This window comes from Peromyscus maniculatus, chromosome 13 (assembly GCF_049852395.1).
Source record: "Peromyscus maniculatus bairdii isolate BWxNUB_F1_BW_parent chromosome 13, HU_Pman_BW_mat_3.1, whole genome shotgun sequence".
Lineage (NCBI taxonomy): Eukaryota > Metazoa > Chordata > Mammalia > Rodentia > Cricetidae > Peromyscus > Peromyscus maniculatus.
Genome location: NC_134864.1, coordinates 40,535,483 through 40,559,120, shown reverse-complemented (window position 1 = coordinate 40,559,120; position 23,638 = coordinate 40,535,483). Strand labels below are relative to the sequence as shown.

At 53.7% G+C, this 23,638-nt stretch overlaps 1 protein-coding gene across 9 annotated transcripts in view; it reads right to left on the bottom strand.

Moving 5' to 3' along the window:
• The window catches only part of Tns1 (tensin 1), a 230,800-nt gene that overhangs the window by 202,936 nt on the left and 4,226 nt on the right, over positions 1-23,638 (bottom strand). For 2 of the 9 annotated variants that reach the window (XM_076550134.1, XM_076550142.1), the window contains exon 1: positions 1,656-2,087. The exons of 5 other annotated variants lie outside the window; for them this stretch is intronic. In XM_076550134.1, coding sequence (XP_076406249.1) covers positions 1,656-1,751 — 96 coding nt within the window. In that variant the 5' untranslated portion in view covers positions 1,752-2,087. Of the gene's footprint in view, positions 1-1,655; positions 2,499-23,638 lie in introns of those variants that run through there. 2 more of the 9 variants (XM_042260145.2, XM_076550129.1) reach the window with 2 other exon arrangements.

The following is a 23,638-nucleotide window of genomic DNA, read 5'->3' as shown; positions in this document are numbered from 1 at the left end:
CTCTTTCCCAGCTCTAATTTCCTGCCTGACTCCGGCCCTCAAAGGCTGCAAGAGGCAGCTGCAGGCGCTTATCGCCCTTGCTGCAGCCCCCAGGTCAGTCCTGCGTCTTCCCCCCACCCCGGAGGTGGTAGAGTAGGCGGGTGGATCCCCTCCTACCCTGCAGATGAGGAGGAACGGGGATTGCTGGACAGCTGGATCCACTAACCTGGTCTTGGTTGGCCATTTCCCACTGCAGACTGTCCCCAAAGCTGAAAAACCAGTCTCCGCAACATCTGAACTCAGAGCCTAAAGGGCAGTGGCTGGGGCTCTAGCCCTGCATTCCCCCGAGGCTGGGCTGCCTCCCAGCCAATCCCCGGGGACAACACATCTTGCTGGAAGATTTCGAAGCGTATCTTAGGTGACTGGGGTAGAAGCCCGCTGGCACCCTTCCCCACTGCGGAACGGCAGAGAGGGAAACTGAGGTACAGAGGCAGAGTGAGTAAAAGAGGAGCCAGACGTTCCTGAGAAGTAGGGTAAAGGAAAGAATGACTACTGAAATCCTCCCATGCCTGAAGGAGGCAAGAGTGAGGTCAGGACCAAGACGTCCTTCATTTTTGTTGAGTTCCTTCATAGAGCGAGCACATTGTTAAACACTCTACGTGAACTACCTCACATTCCATACCACATGCACTCTAACGATGTGGACATTTTTATAATTTCCACTCTACACACAGGAAAACTAGTACAGGCAACTCTCACAGCCCAGATTCTCAGCTGGTCGGTGAGAATGCCAGAATGCCAAAGGCCGGCTCCATCACTGAGTCCCTTAAACCACAAAGGTCTACCATGCCCACCATTCTGGAGCTGAGCTAGTGCCCCCCAAAAAGTGGAAAGTAAATCAAAAAAAACATAGGCCTCAGCCTCTGGAAGCAGTCCCCTCGATAGAGGCTCCTGGGGCAATAGTCATGCTGTTGGGGGTCCCCCTGCCCCTCCAAGGGGCTAAGTCAAGATTACTGGCCATATTTCCTGTTCCTTATTCTAGCTATGGCCCACATAAACTACTTTGAGGGCACTACCCAGGATGTAGCGAGAGGAATCCCAGAGAGACGAATGCATAACCAGCACCCCCATCCTCAGTACAGCAAGTACCACCTCACCACCACCCCCAAAATCCACCTGCTGGTCCCTCCCTGGGCACCCATTCTCTGCTTATCCCGTCCCAAGGTCCCTCTACCCTTCTGAATAGGCAGAAAATCCTTCCAGAAGCCCACCCAGTGGCCACTCCCTTTGCCTCTCATTTATCTTCCCGCATTAATTCCAGGACCTCTGAGATGGAGAGGGAGGTATTTCCAGGAAAAGGGCTCCTCTTCCTACATAAATTTCAAACCAAACTCCAAAAATGGCCCCCTGTCCCCTAATTTCCAGGGCCATTCCAAGACTCGGGGCTATCCTTCAGACTTACGATGCTGGGCGGTTTGCACTGTGTGAGTGACAGCTACTCCCCCTCCTGGATCCGCTAGCTCAAGCTAGGGACTCCCCAGGATTCCCCACAGTGATGAGAGAGCCAAGCTGACAAGACCACAGTGGTGAATCTCTGAACACGAGGTAATCCATCAAACTTAAGGGAGAAAGGAGGAGTTGGCTGGAGGGCTGGAAGGGACCAGGTGTCGCGTTACCTGGCTGCGAAGGCAGAGGCGCAGGGGCAAGAGGCAGGAGAAGAGGTACTTGCCCCAGCGGATCACGCAGGAAAAGCACCAGCTCAGCCGAGTCATGTTGCCCGGGGAAGTGGGTGTCCGGGAAAGTGGGGGCTCGCGAGCAGCAAAAGAAGGACTGGCGGCACCAGTTGGGGACTGAGAGGCAGCAAACCAGCGCCCTGCGCTGGGCACCTCCCGGGGCTTCCGTCCCTGAGGAGCAGCTGGGGTATCCTGCCCCCTCTAGCGGGAGGAGCAGGGCAGCGGACCCTCGGCGAGGTGCCAGCCTGGCTCCATCTCCTCCGACCCCCTTCGGGCAGCTGCAAGGCGCTTCCACCCCGGGGGACTTCCTCCGCCGCTCCCTCTCTCCTCCCGCCGCGGCGACGTGCCAGCCTCCAACCTCTGTCTCCGGCTTCCCCGGCTCTGCACGCCGGCAACTTCTGAGGCGGTAGGGACCCGGCAGAGGCGGTGCCAGGCGCAGGGCGGCCGCCTGCGGGAAGGAGCGACAGCAGCATTGTGCTCGCGCTGCAGTGAGTGTGTGAGTGTGAGTGTGTGTGTGTGTGCGCGCACGTGGATTCCCTCCAGGCCTCCCTCCAATTCCCAGATTGCTCCCCAGAGCATAATGTGATTAACTTAAACGGAGGCCATCGGCTTCCACCGCCCAACAGAAACATGCATGCGCAGGGCATGCATGGGGACACATATCAACTTAAGACACCCTCTGATCCTGGCCACACCCCTACTCATCGTCGGAGATCGCTTTCCAGCTCACTCCAGATGTGAGGGTGCCCAGAGTCCAAAGCACCCCAACAGGTTGGAAGGACCACGCCTCCCTTCTGCTAGGGTGTAGCGTGCTCCTCTTCTCCCTTTTCACTCTGCCCCTGCCGGGTGCCACTTCCCTGTCTCTGTGGGACTCAGATGGGGTTGCTTTCGGGAATAGTGTTTGGGATCACCATACTAGGACCCTGGAACTAGAAAAGGAAAAGAAAAAGAGGAGAGATGCAAGGCTCTGGAGAAACAGGCAGACAAAGGCGGCGGACAGAGCCAGGCGGGGACCCACAAGCTGAGTGGGGGAGTGGCGGCAGCCAGCGCTGAATTTCGCCTGAATCTGTGGCTGCCGAGAAACTCAGAGGGCAGCGGGCCAGGACTGGAGAGAAGGGGGCGGGACCTGCGGCTGCTTCCTCAGCAACTGGACCGCGGGGCCCTGCAGACCCTGGCCCCACCTCAGATTCTACCGCAACCCCCATTTCAAGGCCAGATTGCCTGGGGAATGTGTACCGCGCTGTCCCCTAACTTCCAGGGTCTTTTTCAACTTGCAGCTAAGGGCCTGAAAAACAAAAAAGTCTTGCCAGCTACTCCTGCCCCTCCCCCGGGCCTCTCCTGCAATGCAGTGGCGTTCATAAGCCCACCCCTGCACCAGCTCCCCACCTGCACCCCAGCCCACCCCCAGCACCTTCCGTGTCCGTCCCCCCCACCAGACCACACAGGAGGCCAGATAGGAAGAATAGTAACGGCTAGCTGGAGAGAAAAGAGGCAGCTCCTGGTGTGCACATAGAGACAGGGACAGACGGACATAAGGGCAGCTTCTCAACGCTAACTATCCCCAAGCGAGGGGCCCCCATGATGAAACTTCAAAGTGAAGACTGGAGGGACTCCAGGGAGCTAGGTGGTGAGAGGTGGTCTGATTCCAGTTACAGGAGCCCATTCCTAGGGGGTGGGCCTTTGTCTGGGCCCACGACGCCCAGTAAAATCTCTGGCTCTGCTCAGTCCTGTTCCAGGCCTGAGGGGAGCCTTTGCTCTCCACAGCTTTCCTACCTTGGGGCTACAGGAAACACATTGAGATTGGAGAAAACGGAGTTTAATCCACAGCAGGTGGGATGACCCTTAACTGAATTTTTAAAGATGGGAGGAAATTCCTCGGGTAGAATTGGCCAACATGAGGCCCTGCCTAGCCTGAGGGAGGAAGGCAAGGTAGCTTTTCCTCCAAAGGCTTCTCAAAGTCTTTCTTGTTGGTGATGAGGGTATGAGAGACACGCCACAGAGCTGGAAGGAAGAAGGGCTGGTGGGCAGGGAAGGGAAGGAAGAGACCACAAGACTCGGGCTTCTGCAGCCGGGAACCCTTCTAGACAGGGCTCCTGGGAAAAGCTCTCCGCTTCAACCTCTGCACCACAGGCCGACCACCCTCCCCAGAGAGAAGGAAGAGTTGGTGACACACAGGACAGGAAGCCAAGCCCTGCCTGCAGCTGCCTGGGAGTCCTCACAGCTCCACCACACCATGCATGTCTCAACTCAGGAGAGTCAGCATAACCCTACAGGGATCCCCTAATTCCACCAGAGTCGCCACAGAATCTCCACACCTCTTAAAGCCATTCCATAACCTCCTGGAAGGTTCTAGCAAGGACCCCTTTTACTTCCTTTTCCTTCAAAACTCCGTGGAGGAAGAGTGAGGGTGAGCTTCCAGTTCCCAAAGGTCTCTTCCCATTCTTGTTTTGTTTTGTTTGAGGCAAGGTCTTACTGTGTCAGCCTGGCTGACCTGGAACTCACTACGCAGACCAGGCTGGCCTCGAACTCATACAGATCTGCCTGTCTCTGCCTCCCGGGTGCTGATATCACAGGCTTAAGCCGCCGTGCCCACCTTCTCCTTCCAATCTTGCTCCCCTTACTCCCTCCAAGTCACTCAGGGCACCAGCAACTCCATCCAGTTCCCAGTAGCTTCTTGGTATCCATCCCACCTACCCGCTCCAGCTCCGCTTCTAGACCTCTGAGCCTCAGGAACAAAGGTGCAAGGTTCCTCACTCATGGACCAGATGCACAGACACAGGAGACAGTAGGTTAAAAGTGAAGTATGGTGTAAGAGGTGAGTCTCGGTGGGACGCTGTCTGTTAGAAGGCTACACTAGCAAACACCACATTAAAGACTTCTCTACTGCCTCTATGCGGGGGTCCAGCAGTGACCCTCAGTTCTCATCTCTCCCTCTCCAGTGACACTTTCGTTACATTGTTTGTTTGTTTGTTTGTTTACTTATTTATTTGGGAAGCATGCCCATGTCATGGCCTTGCACGTGGAGGTCAGAGTTCAATCTGCAGGAGTCGGTCCTCTCCTTCTACCCAGTAGGTCCTGTGGGTTGAATTCAGGTTGCCCCGCTTGGCAGTGAGCAGTTATATCCATTGAGCCATTCCCCAGTCCTCCAGCGACATTTGTAAAGAGCTGATCACCATCCAGTGAATGCCTTACCATCCAGTGATGGCTCCTTACCTCCTGTCCATTAGGCATGACCCTCTCCAGGCTTCCACAGACCCAGAGCCCTGACTTCCAGCCCTGACACCCTCCTGCTCTTCCTCCTCTCCACTCCCTGCCCCACCCCCACTAGGGCTCCATATGGGCACAGGATAGGAGGTTGTGCTGGTCCATCAGGGATGGAAAGAACAGGGATTTCTTCCTCCACTGTGATCCCACGGTTGCATAAGGTCCTGCCACCTCACACTCCTGGCACCGTGGTGGGCTATCTCCCCTCAAACTGTCAGCCAAAGTGAGAATGTCTTCTCATGAGTTGATTGTGTCCAGTATTTGTTGTTGTTGTTGTTTTTTGGTTTTTTTTTTGTTTGTTTGTTTGTTTTTTTTGAGACAGGGTTCCTCTGTGTAACAGCTCTAGCTATCCTGGAACTCACTCTGTAGGCCAGGCTGGCCTGGAACTCACAGAGATCCCCCAGCCTCTGCCTCGCAAGTGCTGAGATTAAAGGCCTGCATCACCACTACCTAGCTTTGTTGAGTATTTTAAAAAATAAATTTTGTCTCATTTCGTGCGCGCGCGCACGCGCGCACACGCACGCGTGTACGTGCGTTTGTGTGTGTGTGTGTGTGTGTGTGTGTGTGTGTGTGTGTGTGTGTGTGTGTGCAGGTAGCCACAGAGGCCAGAATACGGCATCAGATCACCAGGGTCACAGACAGGTGAGAGCTTCCTGATGTGAGTGCTAGGAACTGAACTGGAAGAAGATTCCAATCCAGAGCAAGGTGGGGGTGGAGACTACCTGTGATCTACCCACCCACACACACACCTACATATTCTTGGGTTGGGGCCAGGGAGGTCCCCTTTTCCCATAGCAAACCAAGGGAGGAAGGAAAGTGTTCCCAGAGGGGCCAGCGCAGGTGTCGCGGAAACAAGAGAGCAGGCCACTGCCCAGCTGTGCCCTGGGACAGCCGTGGGAGGGAAAGCCTACCTGGCAGCAGAGCACAGAGTCTCCTCTGTGTTCGCCCCTAAGGGCTGCAGTGCCCCAGTCTTTCCGGACAAAGGCAACTCCTGTTAGAGGAGAATCCCTGAGCATTTGATCTCGGGCTCCATGTCTCACTTTCACACCTAGAGAGAGATGCCCAAGCATGGCTCTCTGGGGACCTCCCAACCCTTCTCCGTGAAGGGCTTAGCTCCAGCCATCCCAACACCTGCTCACAATCAGAGCTGGAGTCCCTACCCTCTCCTGTGATGCTCCTGGGCCCCAGGAGGTTTGCAGTCAAATGCTCCCTTCTCCCCTCTCAGGTTGGCCCTTGGGCTCCCACACCAGAGATGGGTCTCCTCAGCTGCACTCACATGATCAATTAGCCAACCAGACCTAAGGCATAGAAACTCACACCCAGCCCCAGGCCACTCTGCATACCGCAGAGCAGGGATTCCTACCGAAGAGGCCTGAAACAGCTGGGCTCCAGGAACAGCAACAGCTCCAGGCAGCCTCCTCTGGCCAGCCCACAGAAGTCCTTCCATTCCCGCCAGCCCCTCTGTGAGCACTGATAGCTCATTTCCTCTGAGTTCTTGGCACGATTCCTTGTTGATATATCTATTCGCCCTTTCACCGTCTCCCCTCCTTCCCCACCATAAGGCCAGCTCTAGAGGACACTTGTCAGTCACTCCCAGGTGCACCCTAGTACCTAGCCCTGACATGTGGGGAGCTGATATGTGGGGTCCCGCACGTGGGCAGTCAACATGAGCTACTTGGTAAGTTTCTGTTTGATTGTAAGAGGGAAGGAAGGGAAAAAGAAGAGAGGAGGGTATGAAGGGAGAGACATCCTTTCTTGTTTCCAGATCCTGGCCAGTGGTGGACCCTCACTTGGAGAGCTCTGCTGTTAACTGCAGTTTGGCCAAAAGGTCTTTATGTCTCCACTCCGCCCACCCCGACAAGAGACATTATGATCCTTATTATTATTATTATTATTATTATTATTATGAACCAGCCCTCCAGCATCTACTCAAACTCAGAGATGTCCCATCCGTTCCCCACCCTTGCTTTTCACGGGACCCTGGAGCCCTGAAGGGGCCAGTGATTTGCCGAGGGTCTCATGGCCAGCAAGTGCCAGTATCCAAGCTGGTAAGGGCCCCTGCTGTTGGTCCATTGCTTTTCCATAGCATAACATAGTAGCCAGAAAGAAGGAGGACTATGGCTAGCCTCCTGGGGATGTCCCTTCACCACCGCTAACCCAGGTCTGTGATCTGTGCAAGTCAGGAAGTCCCTCCTGATACCTAACCTCCAGTCCCCCCTCAAATTCCAAACTGTTTCCCTGAGTCTGCCTTCCAGCTTGGTCACTCTCTTCTACACAATAAATGCCTTCAGACGCTGGCAGCATATGTTATTCAAGCCCCCTCCTCTGCCCACCCCCACCACTCTGTTCTCTGGGCTGAGAATCCCGGTCCTCTGGGCCCTTTTCCAAATGATTTCCATCACCACTCAGCCGCCTAGGACATGATTAACGGTGGGGGGTGGGGGAGGAGTGGGGACAGGCCCAGCAGGCTATTGATCCACTGGGGACCCCCAGGGCGGGGAAGGAAGGGCAAGGGTCCTGAGGTCATCCTGGTCACCCCTTCACCCTGGAGTGTTCTTTGCGGGGTGGCCCAGAATGGAGACTCTGCCGTCCTGGGAGCCCGGCTGCTGGGTGGGAGCCCAGGCTCCCACAATAAGATTACAGCAGGCAAGGTCTAATTGATTCTGATGGATCGGAGAAAGGCGGGGGATGAATGGAGGGTATGAAGAAGTACAAGGAAGGAGGCTAGAGGAAGGGATCGGGAGAGCTAGCTGGTCTGGAAAACCCCTTTGCATCAACACTAGCTAATCACGGTGTACCCTGCCCCCACCTCCGCGGCCCCGCCCCTCCTGGGAAGCCAGCGACGGCCAGCCTCACCCCCAACTCCACAGAGAGGCAGAAAGCTGACCTACAGCCTCAAGACTAGGAACCCAGATGAGAAAGAAAGGCAGAGACAAAGGCAGTCGTCCCCTGAGGGAGAGATGGGGCGCAGCCTGAGGCACAGACAGATAAATAGTTTCTGCCTACCCCTCCTGAACCATGTCACTTCACTGGGCCTCCTTCTGAACCCATTTCCAGAGCAGTGGATGGGGGGGGGGGACCTGAAAACTGGATCCCTGACTCTCCACTCCTTCCTCAGCCTCAGCCTGAAGCCTACAGGTTTCTGAGAATACGGGCAGAAGCCAGATCATCGGGACAGGCCCCTTTAGGGCACAGGGGACAGAAAAAGGGAAAAGACCCCCAAGAGAAGACTCCAAATTGGCAGAAGGAAGGGGGCTGAACAGAACCTCAACAGACTAGAGCAGGAAGAGGAGGCAGAACAGGGAGACCTGGGGGGGGGGGGCAAGCTGAGGAAGGAGGAGGTAACTGGCTCCTCCCTTCTAGAAAGAGCAAGGGAGAGAAGAGAGGAACACAGGAAGAAGAGAGATGGCACAGGGCACAGCCAGCCACCCAAGGACACCGACCTGAGAAACCAGCCAGACCTGGCCTCATCCACCGACTGCAGAAACAGAAGGTCCTGACCAGGCTGCCTTCCTGGGCTCAACCCACAGGAGATGGGTTGCTGGGGGTGGGGGTGGGGTGGGAGGGGTGTCCAAGCTCGGGTCTCCAGATGGCTACAGCCACCATGGTCAAGAGCCAGGTCCCCAGGGCCACCGACCTGGGACACATGGCTCCTTAGAGGGACCTAGGACAGGGTCCAGAACAGGGTCCTAGATGGTGCAATGTGGTCAGACATCCTCATAGATGTTAAGTCCTTTCCCACTCCACAGACACAAGAAACATGGCACCCCAGTATCCTGGTTGGTTCTAAACAGCTGTATCCTTCAAGTCAAAGCTAGGCACTCTCCTTGAGGTCTGCTGACCCCCCTCCCCCAATCTGAGTGGTACAATTTGGATTCCTCCTCACCCTAACCCAAAATTCCCAATCCTACTCCAGAATCCTCCCAGAAGCCTAGTTTCTGACACATTTTCTTTCTTTCTTTCTTTCTTTCTTTTTCTTTTTCTTTTTCTTTTCTTTTTTTCCCCCAAGACAAGGTTTCTCTGTATAATAGTCCTGGCTGTCCTGGAATTCATTCGGTAGACCAGTCTGGCCTTGAACTCACTGAGATCTGACTGCCTCTGCCTCCCAAGTGCTGGGATTAAAGGCGGGCGCCACCACTGCCTGGCTCTTCTGACACACTTTATTCTTGCTCTGTCTGGTAGCTTCAGGGAAGAATGTGCCTGGCCAGGCTCAAGCAGACCAGAGAGAAGAAGGTCCTATCTGGCCCTGTGAAGAGACCCAACTGGGCCCCAGCCCCTCTAGGAGCCTCAGAGTTCTCATCTATGAAATGGGCATCACCTCCCTTATCCCCTCTCATCTCCCAGAGAGAAAGACCCAAATACAAAAGCTACAAAGAGACTAGCATTCAAATCCTGACCCTGGAACCCGTGGGGCACATGACCTTGAGGACACTGTGTCCCTATCCTGAGCTACTATTAACATCTTCGGTAGAATGGAGACACAGAACAGACCTCCCAGGATAGCATAAGGAGTGAGTTAAATGTAGAAATGCTTGTACCAGCTTGATATACCAGGCACCCTTCGGTGCCCAGACAAGTATCTTAAGACCTGGGATCAGTTGGAGAAGATGCCCTGGACCTGTTCCCCACAGCTCTTCCTAGCCTGCCAACTCTACACTGACCACCTCATCCACCAGACAGCGCTCCAGCCAGGGCCCTCCAGCAGAGCACAGTGTCGAGAACACGCAGTTCATATCCCAAGCCAGGCATGAACACTGAGGGAGAGGAGCCAGGTGTCCCCAGAGGACTCGAAAATAGTGCTGGCGAAGGATGGGAAGGGGGCCAAAGAAGAGGTAAGATGGACTGCAGGAAGGGGCTTGGGTCCAAGAGAAGGGGGGGCAAGAGGCGGCCTCTGCATCAGAGGAGACAGAAATGGAAGCCCAGTAATGAACTCCTGGGACCCCACCCCCACCACAAGGATGAATGGGAGGAAAGAAGCCAGGACTGAAGCAGAAAATACTTAAGCTGGACAGCAGGAAGCACTTCCAATGAGATGTAACACTGCTGGAGCGACTTCTGTATATCCCCCCACACACACACACCATTCTCTACACTCCTCTTTTAAACCCCTCTAACACAGTCTCCCATTTTCAGCACCAAAATCTCATAAATTCCTCTTCACCTTTTCAGGAAACCCTGTATCCAGAGTCTTCATTCCCACTGAGCTCTCCACCCGCCAAGGAATTATCTTGCAAAACCCAGAACTCATACCTACCATCCACAGGTCTGAGTAGTCAGCCCCCCTGGGGAATGAGGCCACTTTCCAACCAGACAGCTGTTCCCATCCAACTCTTCCCCAGCTGGGCCACACCTGGGCCCTCCCACCTGGCTCTAGACGTCCTTCCCCAGGCTTTCTGCCTGTGGGAGGTAGAGGAAAGGGTTCAGCAGCTGAGGGTGTGGGTGGAAAAGCAAGGGGGAACTGTAGCCACCTGGGGGACACAGAGGAACCCCACTGCTGGCTTCCATGCTCAAAGGAGGGGCTAGGGACAAGGAGAAAGGGGGCAGACAGGGTCTGTCCCTCAAGGGCCTTGGATTAGAAAAGTCATGCTCAGCCCACCCAGCAGGGCAGGGTCACAAGGATTTCCCCCTGAATTGGAAAAGCAGAAGTTACGGGAGCGGCCTGGCCATGTTGGACCCCAAATGACAGCGATGACATCCTCCTGCCTTTCCCTTCCCCCAAAACTCTACTCCTGCAGTAGGTTGACCCTGGTCCCCAGTGGAAGACCAAGCCTCCTGAGGAAGGGGCTCCTGGGGAGGAGAGCAAGAGACTCTGAGGAGGAGTGGCTAATCCACCACCACATCTGTGCAAGCAGGATGTCTCACGGCTCTTCCCAGACAGGAAGTCCAGTCTCTGCTCACAGCTCCAGCGGACAGTGACACATCTTCCCGTGTGTGTCCTGTGCCATTCCACTTCCCACTCTCCACCCACGAATGGCCTCAAGGCCGCACTGCAGAAAACTGGTAGAAGAGGAGAAATGGGGGACACACGGACAAAGCCAGAAAAGCGACCTTCCAGCCAGCCTCCCCCTCCAGCCAGCTTCCCTCTACCAGGGCAGGCTCACCCCCCACTTCATAGGTGAACGAGCCAGCCCTGAACTTCTTCAACCCCAGCCAGGAAGCAGCCATCTCACCATCCTTCCAAGGCCCTAGGCCTCCCTGGTCCCGATACGATACGAAAGGGCTGACCCACCCCCTAGATCACTTGTGAAATGTTTTCACTATCACCCCTGACAACGGTGTCAAACTTTGGGGAGCTGGAGGGAGATGGGTGAGTGGCACACTGTAAGTCCTGGCATGCAAAATCCCAAGCAGGCTCAAGAGTGGCAGCGAAGAAGCCGGCCTCCCAGGACAGTCCCCGTAGGGCTCAGGACTGAGGAGCACAGACAGGATTGGGGACAGAGATAAATGTGAACCTGAAACAGGGAGACTAGAGAAACACTGAAGAAGCCATCACCATCCAGATCTCTTCTTCAACTCCAGAGACAGGAAGCTCTTGTCCAAAGAAGAGTGAGATGGTGCTGGGCCTGGGGACATGGGACAGAGACTGAAAGGCAAGTGTGTGTTCACTCCTCTGGGTGGCAAGGAAGTAGGGTCTTCTCAGAGATCCAATAAGCCCAAGTGTAGACACCCAAAGACACGGACAGGAGTTGGCCTGGGAAAACAGTCCAGCCTGGCAGCGGGATGCAATCGATCCTCCCTCTGTGCTCCTAATTTAGACCCTGAACAGAAAACTGGGCTCCAAGCATCTGAGACGAGCTTTCCAGATAAACCATAAAGAACCAAAGCCACCTGGAGGAAGCAGCGTAAGGAGATGATCGCAATCCCCTCGGGGGAAGAAGGAAGAAATCATATTCATGGAATAAGAACAGGATGGTATTAAATGTGAAGAGAGAGCCTTTAGGGAACCTGAAGGTCTTAAGAATGTCAAGGCCCTGAAGCCCCAGCAGAGCCACAACTGAGCCTGTGTCTGCCACATGTTATGTTCCCTGTGCCACTCTTGCAAAAGAGCAGGGCTCTCCTCTCTTGGACTCGGCAAGACTCTCAGGTCCCAGAGCTCACAAGCAAGAGCTTAACCACATTTGAGACCAGCAAGGGAACGGAGACCTGACTATGAGGAGGATGTACACACTCAGAGAGAAAGAGATGAGGGACCAAAGGCTGGAATCGAAGACTGAGGAAGCCTACCAGCCTGGGGAGCCTACAGAGGGAGTCCTGCTGACCCACCAGAGGTCGCCCAATTGTGGCCCAAGACACAGATGACTTCCATTTTCCTCATAGGAAAATGGCCGCTCTCAGAGGTTGGGCTGCTCCTTGGCAACTCATGTATGCAGAGCTGGCTCTCCAATCCACTGTGGCCCAAGCCACTGCCCATGGCCTGGAATGCCGTGCTGTGCCTGCAATGTCCTGGGCTGCCCTTGGGTTTAGGCCACCAACTAGGACTCCTGCATTGGCCTTGGCCTTGGCTTGTCTCTCTCTGCCTGTATGCCATCCGCCACCAGCAGCAGCTCCCTCCTGAGAGTTGCTGGGGTCCATGGTGCTCCAGATTCCCCACTGCAGCAAGGTGGTGGGGAGACCCCAGGGCTCCAGAAGAGCATGTGTCCCAAGGAGGCCACGAGAGACCTGTGGGTTGGCCTCCACCGTTGGCCCAGTCACCAAGTATCTATCTATTTTTATCTAGAACCCAGCAGGCAGCCAGTCAAAGTTACTCCAGCTGGGGTCATCAGGCTGGCCAGGGCAAAGGGAATAACAGTGCCCCAGGGGAGACCCTGCAGGGCAGGGGAGGGCAGGGGAAAGGGGATCTATGTTCGGGGGAGGGGGGAGAAGGAAAGGGGCCTCCTTAGAACTGGCATTAAGGATGAAGATGGGAGCTGCCTGGTTTCTCCAAGACAGATAATGAGTGATCTGGGGGCAGAGAAAAGAGACATGACCAGAGATAGGAGCAGATGGGAGACAGGTACCAAAAGAGAGAGAAGGAGGTGGTGGGGGAGATCACACCCACACGGGGACAGCAGGGTTGATGACTTGACCCCCTGCTCAACCTGCTTCAGAACCTGGAGGACCCCCTCCCCAAAGGAACCCAGTCTCTTTCCTCCTGCTGGGACCACTCAGCCTTGGTCCAGGGCCCCAGACTCCCCCGAACCCTTTCAACACCCATCTCTACTTCACTAAATTACAAAGGAAATAAGCCAAGCTGACTGGGGGTGGGATGCAGGGCACAGGGCCTCCTGGGAAGAGAGGGGACAATGGAGAGGGGGAAAGGGTGTCCCTTTGTCCCTCGGCAGGCTTGGGAGCTCAGATCCACACAAAGACCTTTACAAAGGGCCTCTGGCTCTCAGAGGGGGAGATAAATGGAGAAGGAAGGGAGGGGACCATAGAGACCCCAGAGCTGGAAATGCCCGTCTGTGGGTATGGGAAGCAAGATGGAGGTTGTTTTCACAGCCCCACACATCAGCTACAGAGCTCAGGGGGAGGGAGGACAGGGCGGGCTCCCAGGGAGTGTGGCTCATGCTCCCATGGGAGTGGGGGGAAAACCGGGGTCTGGAGTGCCCACCCACTCACTAGAGACAAGCGAAGGGTGGATCACCATGCAAAGCGGACATAGATCTAACCCCACACTGTCCCCCAAAGAAGGTGGTAGCCACAGACCGCTTCTCAGTCCCCTTCCTCTCTGCACCTGGCTGAGGCAGGGGCAGGTGCTAAGAAGGGGCCAGGCTGGGGATTCCCACGGAGATTCCCAGGGGGGAAGTACCGCTGACTAATCAGACAAGACCTTGACCTCTTTCAACCAGACTCCCTCCCCTCAAAAGGCCCAGGTGGAGGTACCTGTCTGGGGGCCTCCCGTGTCTCAACTACCCAGCACAGCACAGGATAGTCATGACAGCGTCCAACACTTTGCAGGGTGACAGAAAAGATTATTTTTATGTATTTAATCAGGGAGTGTCACCACTGTTCATGAGAGGTGGTCAGAGAATAACCACCCAGGGATTGAACGCAGGTTGTCTGTAGCGAGTGCCTTTATCTCTGAGCCATCTCCCCAGCCTGAAAAGGCTGTTTTTCAAAGGCATCCGTGGCCATCATTGTTAACTGCCCACCTGCCATGTCAGAGACCCCAAGCATGGGGTTCTGCACATAAGCAGACCCACTCTTCAAGAGTGGCCTCATGCAGACGCATGGAGGGGGTCAACCAGATGTCCCAGAACGGCCTTCCAGATTCAGAAGGAGACTGAGCCTAGCTGCGCACCTGCAACACGCTGGAAACCACAGTCTCTTAGCTCCCCCGGTCTCTCAGCTCCCCCACTCCTCACCAATGCAAGGCCTGTGTGCTGGCTCTGATTTCCCGGGCTTCCAGCTCCACCATCTCACACCTGCCACCTGATCAGCACAAGATATTTCACCACTAGCCCCCCCTCCTTTTGTATCCGGGCTGCCATGAGCTTATCTGTCCCCATGCTTCACCTGATGCCTAACCCCCCCTTCCTCGCCCCCCCCCCCCCCAGAGAGGAGCTTCCAGGCCAGCCTGCTCCTCCACCATCCCCAGCTGACCTCAGCACTCCAGCCTGCAGACTATAGAGCAAAAGAAGATGCCAAGAAGGACAGAGTGCAGGCAGGCACAGACAGTGCCACCTGCCCCGCCCCCCGCCCCCGTCCCAGAGCTTGGCATGTGTCTCGAAGCTGGCTCTTTCCCAGACGCCTGGTGTAGTGGGCTCCATTCTCGCTACTTCCCAACTGAGGCCACTGAAGCTCAGAGACGTGGAGTCGCTTTGCCCAGAGGATACAGCTAGGAAGGGGTAAGAAATGATCCACCCAGGCAGCCTCATGCTCAGGTGCCTATCCTCAGAAGCCGCCACGCAGCTTCCTTTCTGAGCCTCTGGAAGTAGCCTGGCCGCAGGAAGGAATTTTGTAGGAAACAAGAGAAGCACAGAGAAACGGCCCCCTGCTGTGGCTCCATTTAAAAGGCGAGGGAATAAAGGAGCCATGCTTCGCATAGTGAGTAGCTGGGGGTCAGGAGGCCGTCTGGGTGCCTCCCGTGTCTCAATGCAGTCTGCCAGCTGCTGCGGTGGGAGCTGAGGGGGCAGGAGAGGAGGGGGACAGTCTGGTCTGGCTAGGTCCGAGCCGACCGCCCACAGATGGCCTCAGCTTGGTGCCCAGAAACATTTGCTTTTGCTCCCACTTCATTCATCTGCTGCTGTTACAGCTTGCCCACTGCCGGGCACCCCTGCCCCACACTCCGACCAGCTCAGAGAACAGTCAAGGTGAATGTCAGGGGTCAAGTCCAACTGCCCATCACCCGCCCGCCCAGCATGAACTTTGGGGTGGGATGGCGCGGCGGGGGGGGGGGGGGGGACTAGTAGACTGCCCATTTCTAAATGCCATACCCTGGGACTTTCCCTGGCCCAGTGCACTGTGCCTCAGTTTCCCCCCTCAACACCGAGGCACACAAGCCAAAAGGCAGGATGGGGAGGGCAGGAAAGGTATCAGAGGGAATCAACACTCTGCTCTAAGTATCAAACTCACAGAGGTAGACGGCACTCGTGCCAAAGTCAGAACCTGGCAGTGAGAAGCCAGAAGGCCTAGAATGGGCCGTTGACCACCTATACACACCGTCATCCCTTCTAGACACTTGAGTCATCCCCCATTGCTCCCCAAGCCATCGTGCACACACCAAAGGCTCCAGTCCACTCTGTGTCCTACAAAGGCACAGCTGGAAATGAGGCTCCGGTTCCTGCTGCAATCCACCACACTGTCTGCAAAGGCTGAGCATCCCACAGAGACCTCCAAGATAGTAGGGAGAGGGCCATGCTAAAGCACTATGGACTTCTCTGATGGGCAGCTTTGCCCCGTGGACTCTACTAGCCTTCCTGAACTCTCCTCTGAGTGAAGAAGCCTGGCCCTTCCTCCACCCCCACTACCACCACCTCCACCCCACTCTCTCAGGGCAGACTTGTAGCAGGAAGAGACTCTCAGCCTCCCCACTCCTTCCACCCCAGCAGGCAGACCTCTGGCAAGGTCCTCATACTTCGGGCCCTCACACTTCCTCACGCTTCCGCTTCCGATGCATCTTATTTCCTGGAGGACCAGGTGAATACTATCACTCAATGGCAATAACGATGATGATGATGCCCACAAAGACAGCTGTCCTTTATCAAATGTTGGCAATATGCCATCCACTGTACTAACGGCTGTTAGGACAGTGGGGGAAACTGAGGCACACAGAAGTTATAGAATATACTTGCCTACGCACAGTCCTAAAACTGCTAAAAAAAAAAAAAGTTCAAGCTGGACTCAGTGTCATTCCCAAGCCCACTGGGAAGCTGCCACCCCACACGATCTCTTCTACAGCAAAGAAGCCGCCCTGCCCTGGCAAAACAGATACACAGGGAGGAACAGAGTTGGAACATGGAAGCAGGCCACGAGAAAGAAGGCAGAGGAAGACTCCCAGGTCAGAAGCAGGCCAGAGTGCAGAGCCAGAGGCAACCAGAGAAAGGAGATATGGCCAGAGGGCTCTTTCCTACCCACTTCTTCTCTGTACCTCTGGCCATAAACCACCAGCTCCCCCATTCCCAACCTGCAAGGAACATGTCAGGGCCGTGGCCAGTGGGGCTAAGCTGTGCCCAGCCCAGGACGTCGACACTCAGACTTCCACGGGACCCATGTCCTGATATCCCTACACCTACTCAGCCCTCCATTTCCCATCCTGCAACTCTGCAAGGGTAAGACCCACATGCCTGGCACAGGTCTCAGGGTCCCAACAAAGCCAGGCCTGTCCCCTGGGAGTGATGCCTGGGCTGGGCAGCAGGTGAACGGAGCCAAAAGGACAAGGCAGAGAGCCAGACATACTAGATGAGTTCTTGGCTTTAACAACCTACCCCACCCAGCCCAAGTTCTTGGAGTTGGGGTGGGGGTGGGGTCATAATAGAGGTGAAGTCAGGGACAAGGACAGATAGACAGCTTCCCAGAGATCCACTCAGGGAGGAGGAAGTGCTGGCTGACACAAAACCCCACCCCTAAACACACACAACATACAAACTCCTATGCGGTCCTGCCACATGAGAAAGACTGTTCCAGTCACTCCATGCCCTGCCCTCCATGAATCCTCTACCCTGTGCCTTGAACAGATTAAAATGTAGAGCCCCTCCATCCTCCCCCCAACCTCCAAGACCTCTTTACAGCTCACGAGAGTCTCAAGGCCAAATCCTTTATCTCTGCATTCAAGCCCCTTCCCATCAGGCTATTTCCCCACCTTCTAACCTTTCCAAGCTCTGAATCCTACTGACTTGCCCATGCCTCCCCTCTGTAGTGGATAACTGTTCTATCTACAACCTTGAAGCACCACCCCTAGAGATGTAGCAGGCAACTTTCCTACCTACCTATGACCTTGAAGTACCTGCCCTTAGAGTGTGGCCCCCGGGCTACCCTTAAGACCTGAGAGGTGTGTAGTCTGCCATCTTCTCTCTTTTGTGAGCTTGGATGCTAAGAGGGATTCAGGGAAGAGAACAGCATGAGGCTGTACTCGGGCTTCCAGGACCCTACTATAAATCTCCTATGCTGTAGTAAGTCTTCCTCCCTAATAAATTCCTTTACCCTTTAAGCAGACTCCATGGATTTCTTGAAATATCTGGCGCCCAATGTGGGGCACGAACTCTGAGATTCAGAGTCTCATGCTCTACCGACTGAGCTCACCAGGTGGGAAGGGGCTCAGCAGTTCCGCGGGGCTCACTTGGAGCTTGGAGCGTGGGGAGTGCCAGCAGCCACAGAGGCTGAGGGCCGTGGGCCTCAGATTAGTGTCAGTGAACGGCTACTATCTCTGAAGATCCCGTTTGAAATGCAACCTCCTCTGTGAGGGCTTCCTAGACAACCTCAGGCAGGACAGATCTGGACAGACGGCCCATCTGGTTGCAAGGTGAGCCTCCCTGGGACACTGCTCCCATGGATGGACTAATGCCATTACCCTTGGAGTTGGCTGTTACCTCAGGAGAGAGTCTCCCACAAAAGGAAAGGTCCAGCAAAGGGAAATGTTAACTGAGTGAAGAGATAAGTCCCAAATAGATCAAAGACCCTAATGAAAGTCCTGAAACTCTAAAACTATGGAGGGAAACACTTCAAGATACAGGTGGAGGCAAGAACTTTCTGAGCAGGGCTCCAGTCACGTAGGAAACAGTGCCAACAACTGACAAATGGGGCCTCATAAAATTAAAAAGTCGCTGCACAGTAAAGAAAACAAGCGAGGAATGAGGCAGCCTTCAGAATGGGAGAGAATCTTTGCCAGCTCTACATGGGACAGAAGATTAATGTCTAGAACATACAAAGAACTCAAAAGACTAAATAACAAGGGTGGGGAGGCAGTTCGCAGCTAAAGTGCCCGCCACACACATTAGGACTTGAGTTAGGAACCAGCAGCCACTTAAGAACCAGGTGGTGGAGGTACCCGTCTGTAATCCCAGCCAGGAGGGCAGGGGATAAAGGGGTGGGAGGATGGGAGGGAGAAAGCAAATCCCTGGAGCTCATTGGCTAGCCAGCCTGGCTTGGCCAATGAGGTTCAGCGAGAAGACCAAGCCTCAAAACTCAAGGTAGATGGGCCAGAGAGATGGTTCATTGAGTGATGTGCTTCCGGCCGAGTCTGATAACTTCAAGTTCTACCCTCAGGACCGATATAGTAGAAGGAGAAAAATGACTTCTTTAAGTTATCCTCTCACCTCCACACATGTGCTATGGTACACACACACACACACACACACACACACACACACACACACACACACACCACAAACCACATAACTAAATAATAAAATAAACATAAGACTTTAAGAAAAAGTCAAGGTGTAGGGCTCAGGGGATGGCCCAACAGTTAAACCACTCACTGCGCAAGCCTGAGTAGCACTCTGGATCCCTAGAACCCACATAAAGTGCTGAGTGAGCATGGCAGACCACCTAATTCCAGCCTCAAAAAGCAGAGACAAGGTGGCTTAGCAAGCTGGCTAAGGAGACTAGCCATATAAATGAGCTCTGGGTTCGATTAAGTGACCCTGCATCAATGAATAAGGTAGAAGAGCAATCCAGGATGATTATTGACATCAACCTTGGGCTTCCACATACATAGTCACGTGTCTACACACATGCAAGCATGAACACACACATACTCAACATACACACACACACAAAAAAAAAAAAAAACTGTAAAAAATTTGTAAAATACGGGGCTGGAGAGATGGCTCACTGGTTAAGGGCACTGGCTGCTCTTCCAAAGGTCCTGAGTTCAATTCCCAGCAACCACATGGTGGCTCACAACCATCTGTAATGAGATCTGGCACCCTCTTCTGGGTGTAGACAGAACACTGTATACATAATAAATAAATAAATTTTTTTAAAAAAATTGTAAAATAAAAAAATAAAGATTGAAAATGGTTAAGAAATCCACCTGGTGTTGCTCTCTGGCTTCTATATACACAAGCACACCCTCACACACATGTATACACAGCCATACAAACACATACATACACTGCACACAATAAATAAGTAATCAAATAACCCGGTTAGCAAATGGGCTAATGAAATAAGCAAACAGTCCTCAAAAGAGGAAACACAAATAAACACTTGAAAAAAAAAATGTCCAATCCCACCAGCCATCAGAGAAATGTAAATTAAAACTATAAGTGAGGGAACCCAGGGTAGTGTGACCAAACACACCTTTCATCCCAGCACTCAGGAAGCAGAGCCAAGTGGCTCTCTGTGAGTTCAAGGCCAGCCTGGTCTATAGAGCGAGATCCAGGACAGCCAGGGCTACACAGTGAGACCCTATCTCAATAACAAAATACTACAGCAAGGGGCTGGAGAGATGGATCACTGGTTAAAAGCACTGGCTGCTCCTTCAGAAGACCAAGTTCAGTTCCCAGCACCCACATGGTGGTTCATAACCACCTGTAACTCCAGTTCCAGAGGATCCTACACCCTCTTCTGCCCTCCCCAGGCTCTGTGGTCCAGACACACACATATAGTCAAAACACATAAACTAAAAATAAATATGTTTAAAAAAAAAAAAAAAAAAGAAAACTACATTGCAATTTCAACTCATTCCGGTCTGAATAACAGTCATCAACAACGAATGGTTAGGATGCAGACAAAAGGGAACTTCTCTACACCCCTGTGGAAGTCAGTATGGAGGTTTCTCAAAACACTAACAATAGCTCCTCCATCTGACTCCACTGTAGCATTCCTGAGTATTTACCCAAAGGACTTCACGTTCACACGTCACAGAGACATGGCAGAGGCATCGATGTGTATGGCAGCACTTTTCACACAGCTAAATTAGGGAAACAACCTAGCAGCCCATTAATAGAGGAATGATAAAGAAAAATGTAGTTCCTGGCTGGGGATGGACCCCAGGAGTAGAGTACTCGCCTAGCATGCCTAAAGTCCTGGGTTTCATCCCCAGCACCACATAAACTGTACCTGGTGGCATGAATGCCTGAAATCCCAGCCCTTGGAAGTTGAAGGTCATCCTCAGCTACATAGCGGGTTCAAAGCCAGCCTGAACTATCTGAGACCCTGTAATGGCTGGGTCGGGGTAATGCATACCTTAAATCCCAGCACTCGGGAGGCAGAGGCAGGTAGATCTCAGTGAGTTCAAGGCCAGCCTGGTCTATCTATGTAACAAGTTCCAGACTGGCCAGAGCTACATAGTAAAACCCTGTCTCAAAAAATTAAGAAAAAAAAGGCAGAAAGAAATGAAACCATCCATCCCAGATGTAATCACCCTAGCACAAATTGACTGAGACTCTCAGTGAAGCAGTGTGAACACACACAGTGCTTGAAAAGGATGGGTGGGTGCGAGAGGAGAAACGAGGTGTCTGAGGGACAAAGGGTGGCCATGGGAGAGAGAATAAGAAGGCTGAATGGGGGAAGAGACAGGTGGAAAGGTGAGCAGACACACGGGAATTGAGAGGCTCCTTCTGGGTGCGAAATCATCATGGCACCCAGGACCACAGCCCACAGAACATGGGGCTTCAGGTGCATCTGAAGACTCTGAAGACCATGCCTGGGGCTCCTCCAGGCCACTCCTGACCCTTCCGGCTTCAGCTAGGTCGAGATGAGTAGGGTGCAATGGGAGTGGATAAGGACAGGCAGAAGTGTCTGCAAAGGGTGCTGGAGCAAAGGCAAAAGTTTACCCGGAAGCCCGGAGACACCTTCTCCAGTCTCCCCTGACTGCCACCCGCTGCCAGCCCTAGCTGGTTGCCAAATCACATCTTCCCATCTCAGCGGTTTCAAACCTGGCCAAGTCCTATCAGCTGACGTCATTCGATCCTGCACGTGCTTCTGATGACCTTCAACCACACCTGACCTTGATCCCCTTGGTCAAACTCTGGTTCCTAGCCTCACACACGCACGCTCCAGCTAAGCACTCAAAGAACTCAAGCCTGGGTGGAGCCCAAGTTTGAGGGAGAGATCAAAAAGCCCCACTGGATGGCAAGACATCCCTTTCCAATCCTGTCCACATGGGTGTGGGTTTCCATTTGGGTCTTCTCTCCTTCCAAGGGATTCTCTGCCTTAACCAGGCATCCCTCCATCCACTGAGTAACCATTACTGAGCACATGTGGGCTATAAAACCTTTGTTAAGTTCCTGGGACACCAAGTTCACTGAAACTTAACCTTGATATGAGACCCTTGCATACAGACTAACCGGGGAAAATAAATATTCCCAGAGTGGCCCACCAACTCTCCCATTCCTGGCCAGAAAGAAACATGGAGTTGGGGCTGAGGAGATGGCTTAGTTGGCACAGCACCTGCCGTACCAGCATGAGAACCCGAGTTCAGATCCTCAGAAACCACATAAAATTCTGGCATGCGTGGCATGCTTCCTTAAGCCCCAGCACTTGGGAAGGAGTGGGTAGAGACAGGTGGATCCCTGGAGCTCATCAGCCAGCCAGACTAGCCAAATCCATGAGCTTCTTATTCAGTGAGACCCTGTTTCAGAAAATAAGGTGGAGATTAATCAAGGAAGACCAGCTGATATTAACCCCTCTGGCCCCCACATTTATGCAGGTACACCAATGCGCGCGCGCACACACACACACACACACACACACCAGAGAGACAGAGACACAGAGAGAGCCAGAGAGGTACACAGATACCCAGAAGTGGGGTTCATCTATTTTCCTGTCCTGGGATAGGGCTCCGGACATCGGGGCTGTTCAGGCTAAGATAGGTAACAACCGGTCAGAAACATCAGGTCTTGGGGCTCTGGAAACAAAGGGCATTGGGAATCAGAGGTGGGATACTAAAAAGGGGGAGGACCCTGGGTACCAGCCGCCTCTTGAGTAGATGGAAACCTCTACTCTCCTCTGTTCCCCCGAGGGCTGCCTTAGCTTGCCTGCCCTTGGCACCACACTCTGCCAGGGGACATTGGCAAGTTCATACAGCAAGCAAGGAGGCCATAGCTGGCTTCTTGCCCACTGGAAAGAGAGAAGGAATGAGGCCCCACCCTCAGCCTCATACCCTCCTGTTCCTGCCAGGGACTGGGCCCGCCCCAGACAGAACATACAACTGAGAAGGAGGTAGTCAGCTGAGTGCCACCTACCCGGCTGAAATGTCACTCTAGCTCTTTCGTTCTTCCCCCTCCCTAGTCCCACACTGGGGCTGCAGAGAGGGTCATAGGGCGAAACACTGGCGTGCCAGGGAGTCTCTTCTCCCTCCTCAGATATCGCTAATGCTGTTACCAAAATCCCTGGCATGCTTCATTGATAGAAAGAGCCCCCTGATTCTTGTTGGGTCTTCCTACAAACCATCAACATCGAGTCACACATGTACACAGCAGGCATTCAAACATACGACCACCAAAAGCCACATATGAAAATAATCAGAGAAGTTAGTCACAAAGAGCCCCCGAGGCCCGCCAATAGAGGAATAGGTAAATCAATCGTGTATCTTCACATGGTGGAACACCACCCAGCCAGGAGAAGGAGCAATCTACAGCCACGTACAAAAATAGGGATAAAAGTCACGGCCATAGTGTGGATTATAAGTCAGGTGCAAAAATAAGCACTCCATTCATGAGACATCCTATACCAGCCCAGTCTGTGCTAACAGAAGGCAAGACAGGGAACATCCCTTTGAGGGGAAATCAGTGAGTCGTAGGAGGCAGGAAGGAGAGCGTCAGGGTGCTGGGCTGGAAAACTCAATTTCTCTTCTTTCCCCTCCCCCAACTCGTGATGAAACCCAGGGTCTTCTATACCTAGACAAGTCCTCTATGACCAAGCCATATCCCCAGATGACCCCTCCCCCTTTATCTGAAACAGGATCTCACTATATAACCCAATCCATCCCCTCACTCATGGTCCTCCTGCCTCAGCCCCCTGAATCACAGGCATACCGATGGCTGTTTCCTAACTCTACTTGTGGAGCACAAAGATACGAGTGTCTGAGTTGGTAGGGCGTCTGTACACGCTTCTGTGAAATACTCTAACTGAGCCGGGGAATGGGTTGGGCCTCCTAAGCCACCCTATGTGTAAGCTGAGGAGTCACGCTGCCATCTTATTCTACCTCCACGCTCTCCCAGTGGCCCCGATCCTATAGAGCCTCGGCCTCACTCTGCCTTCTCCATTCGTCACCTCCTTCCCAAAAGACCGCC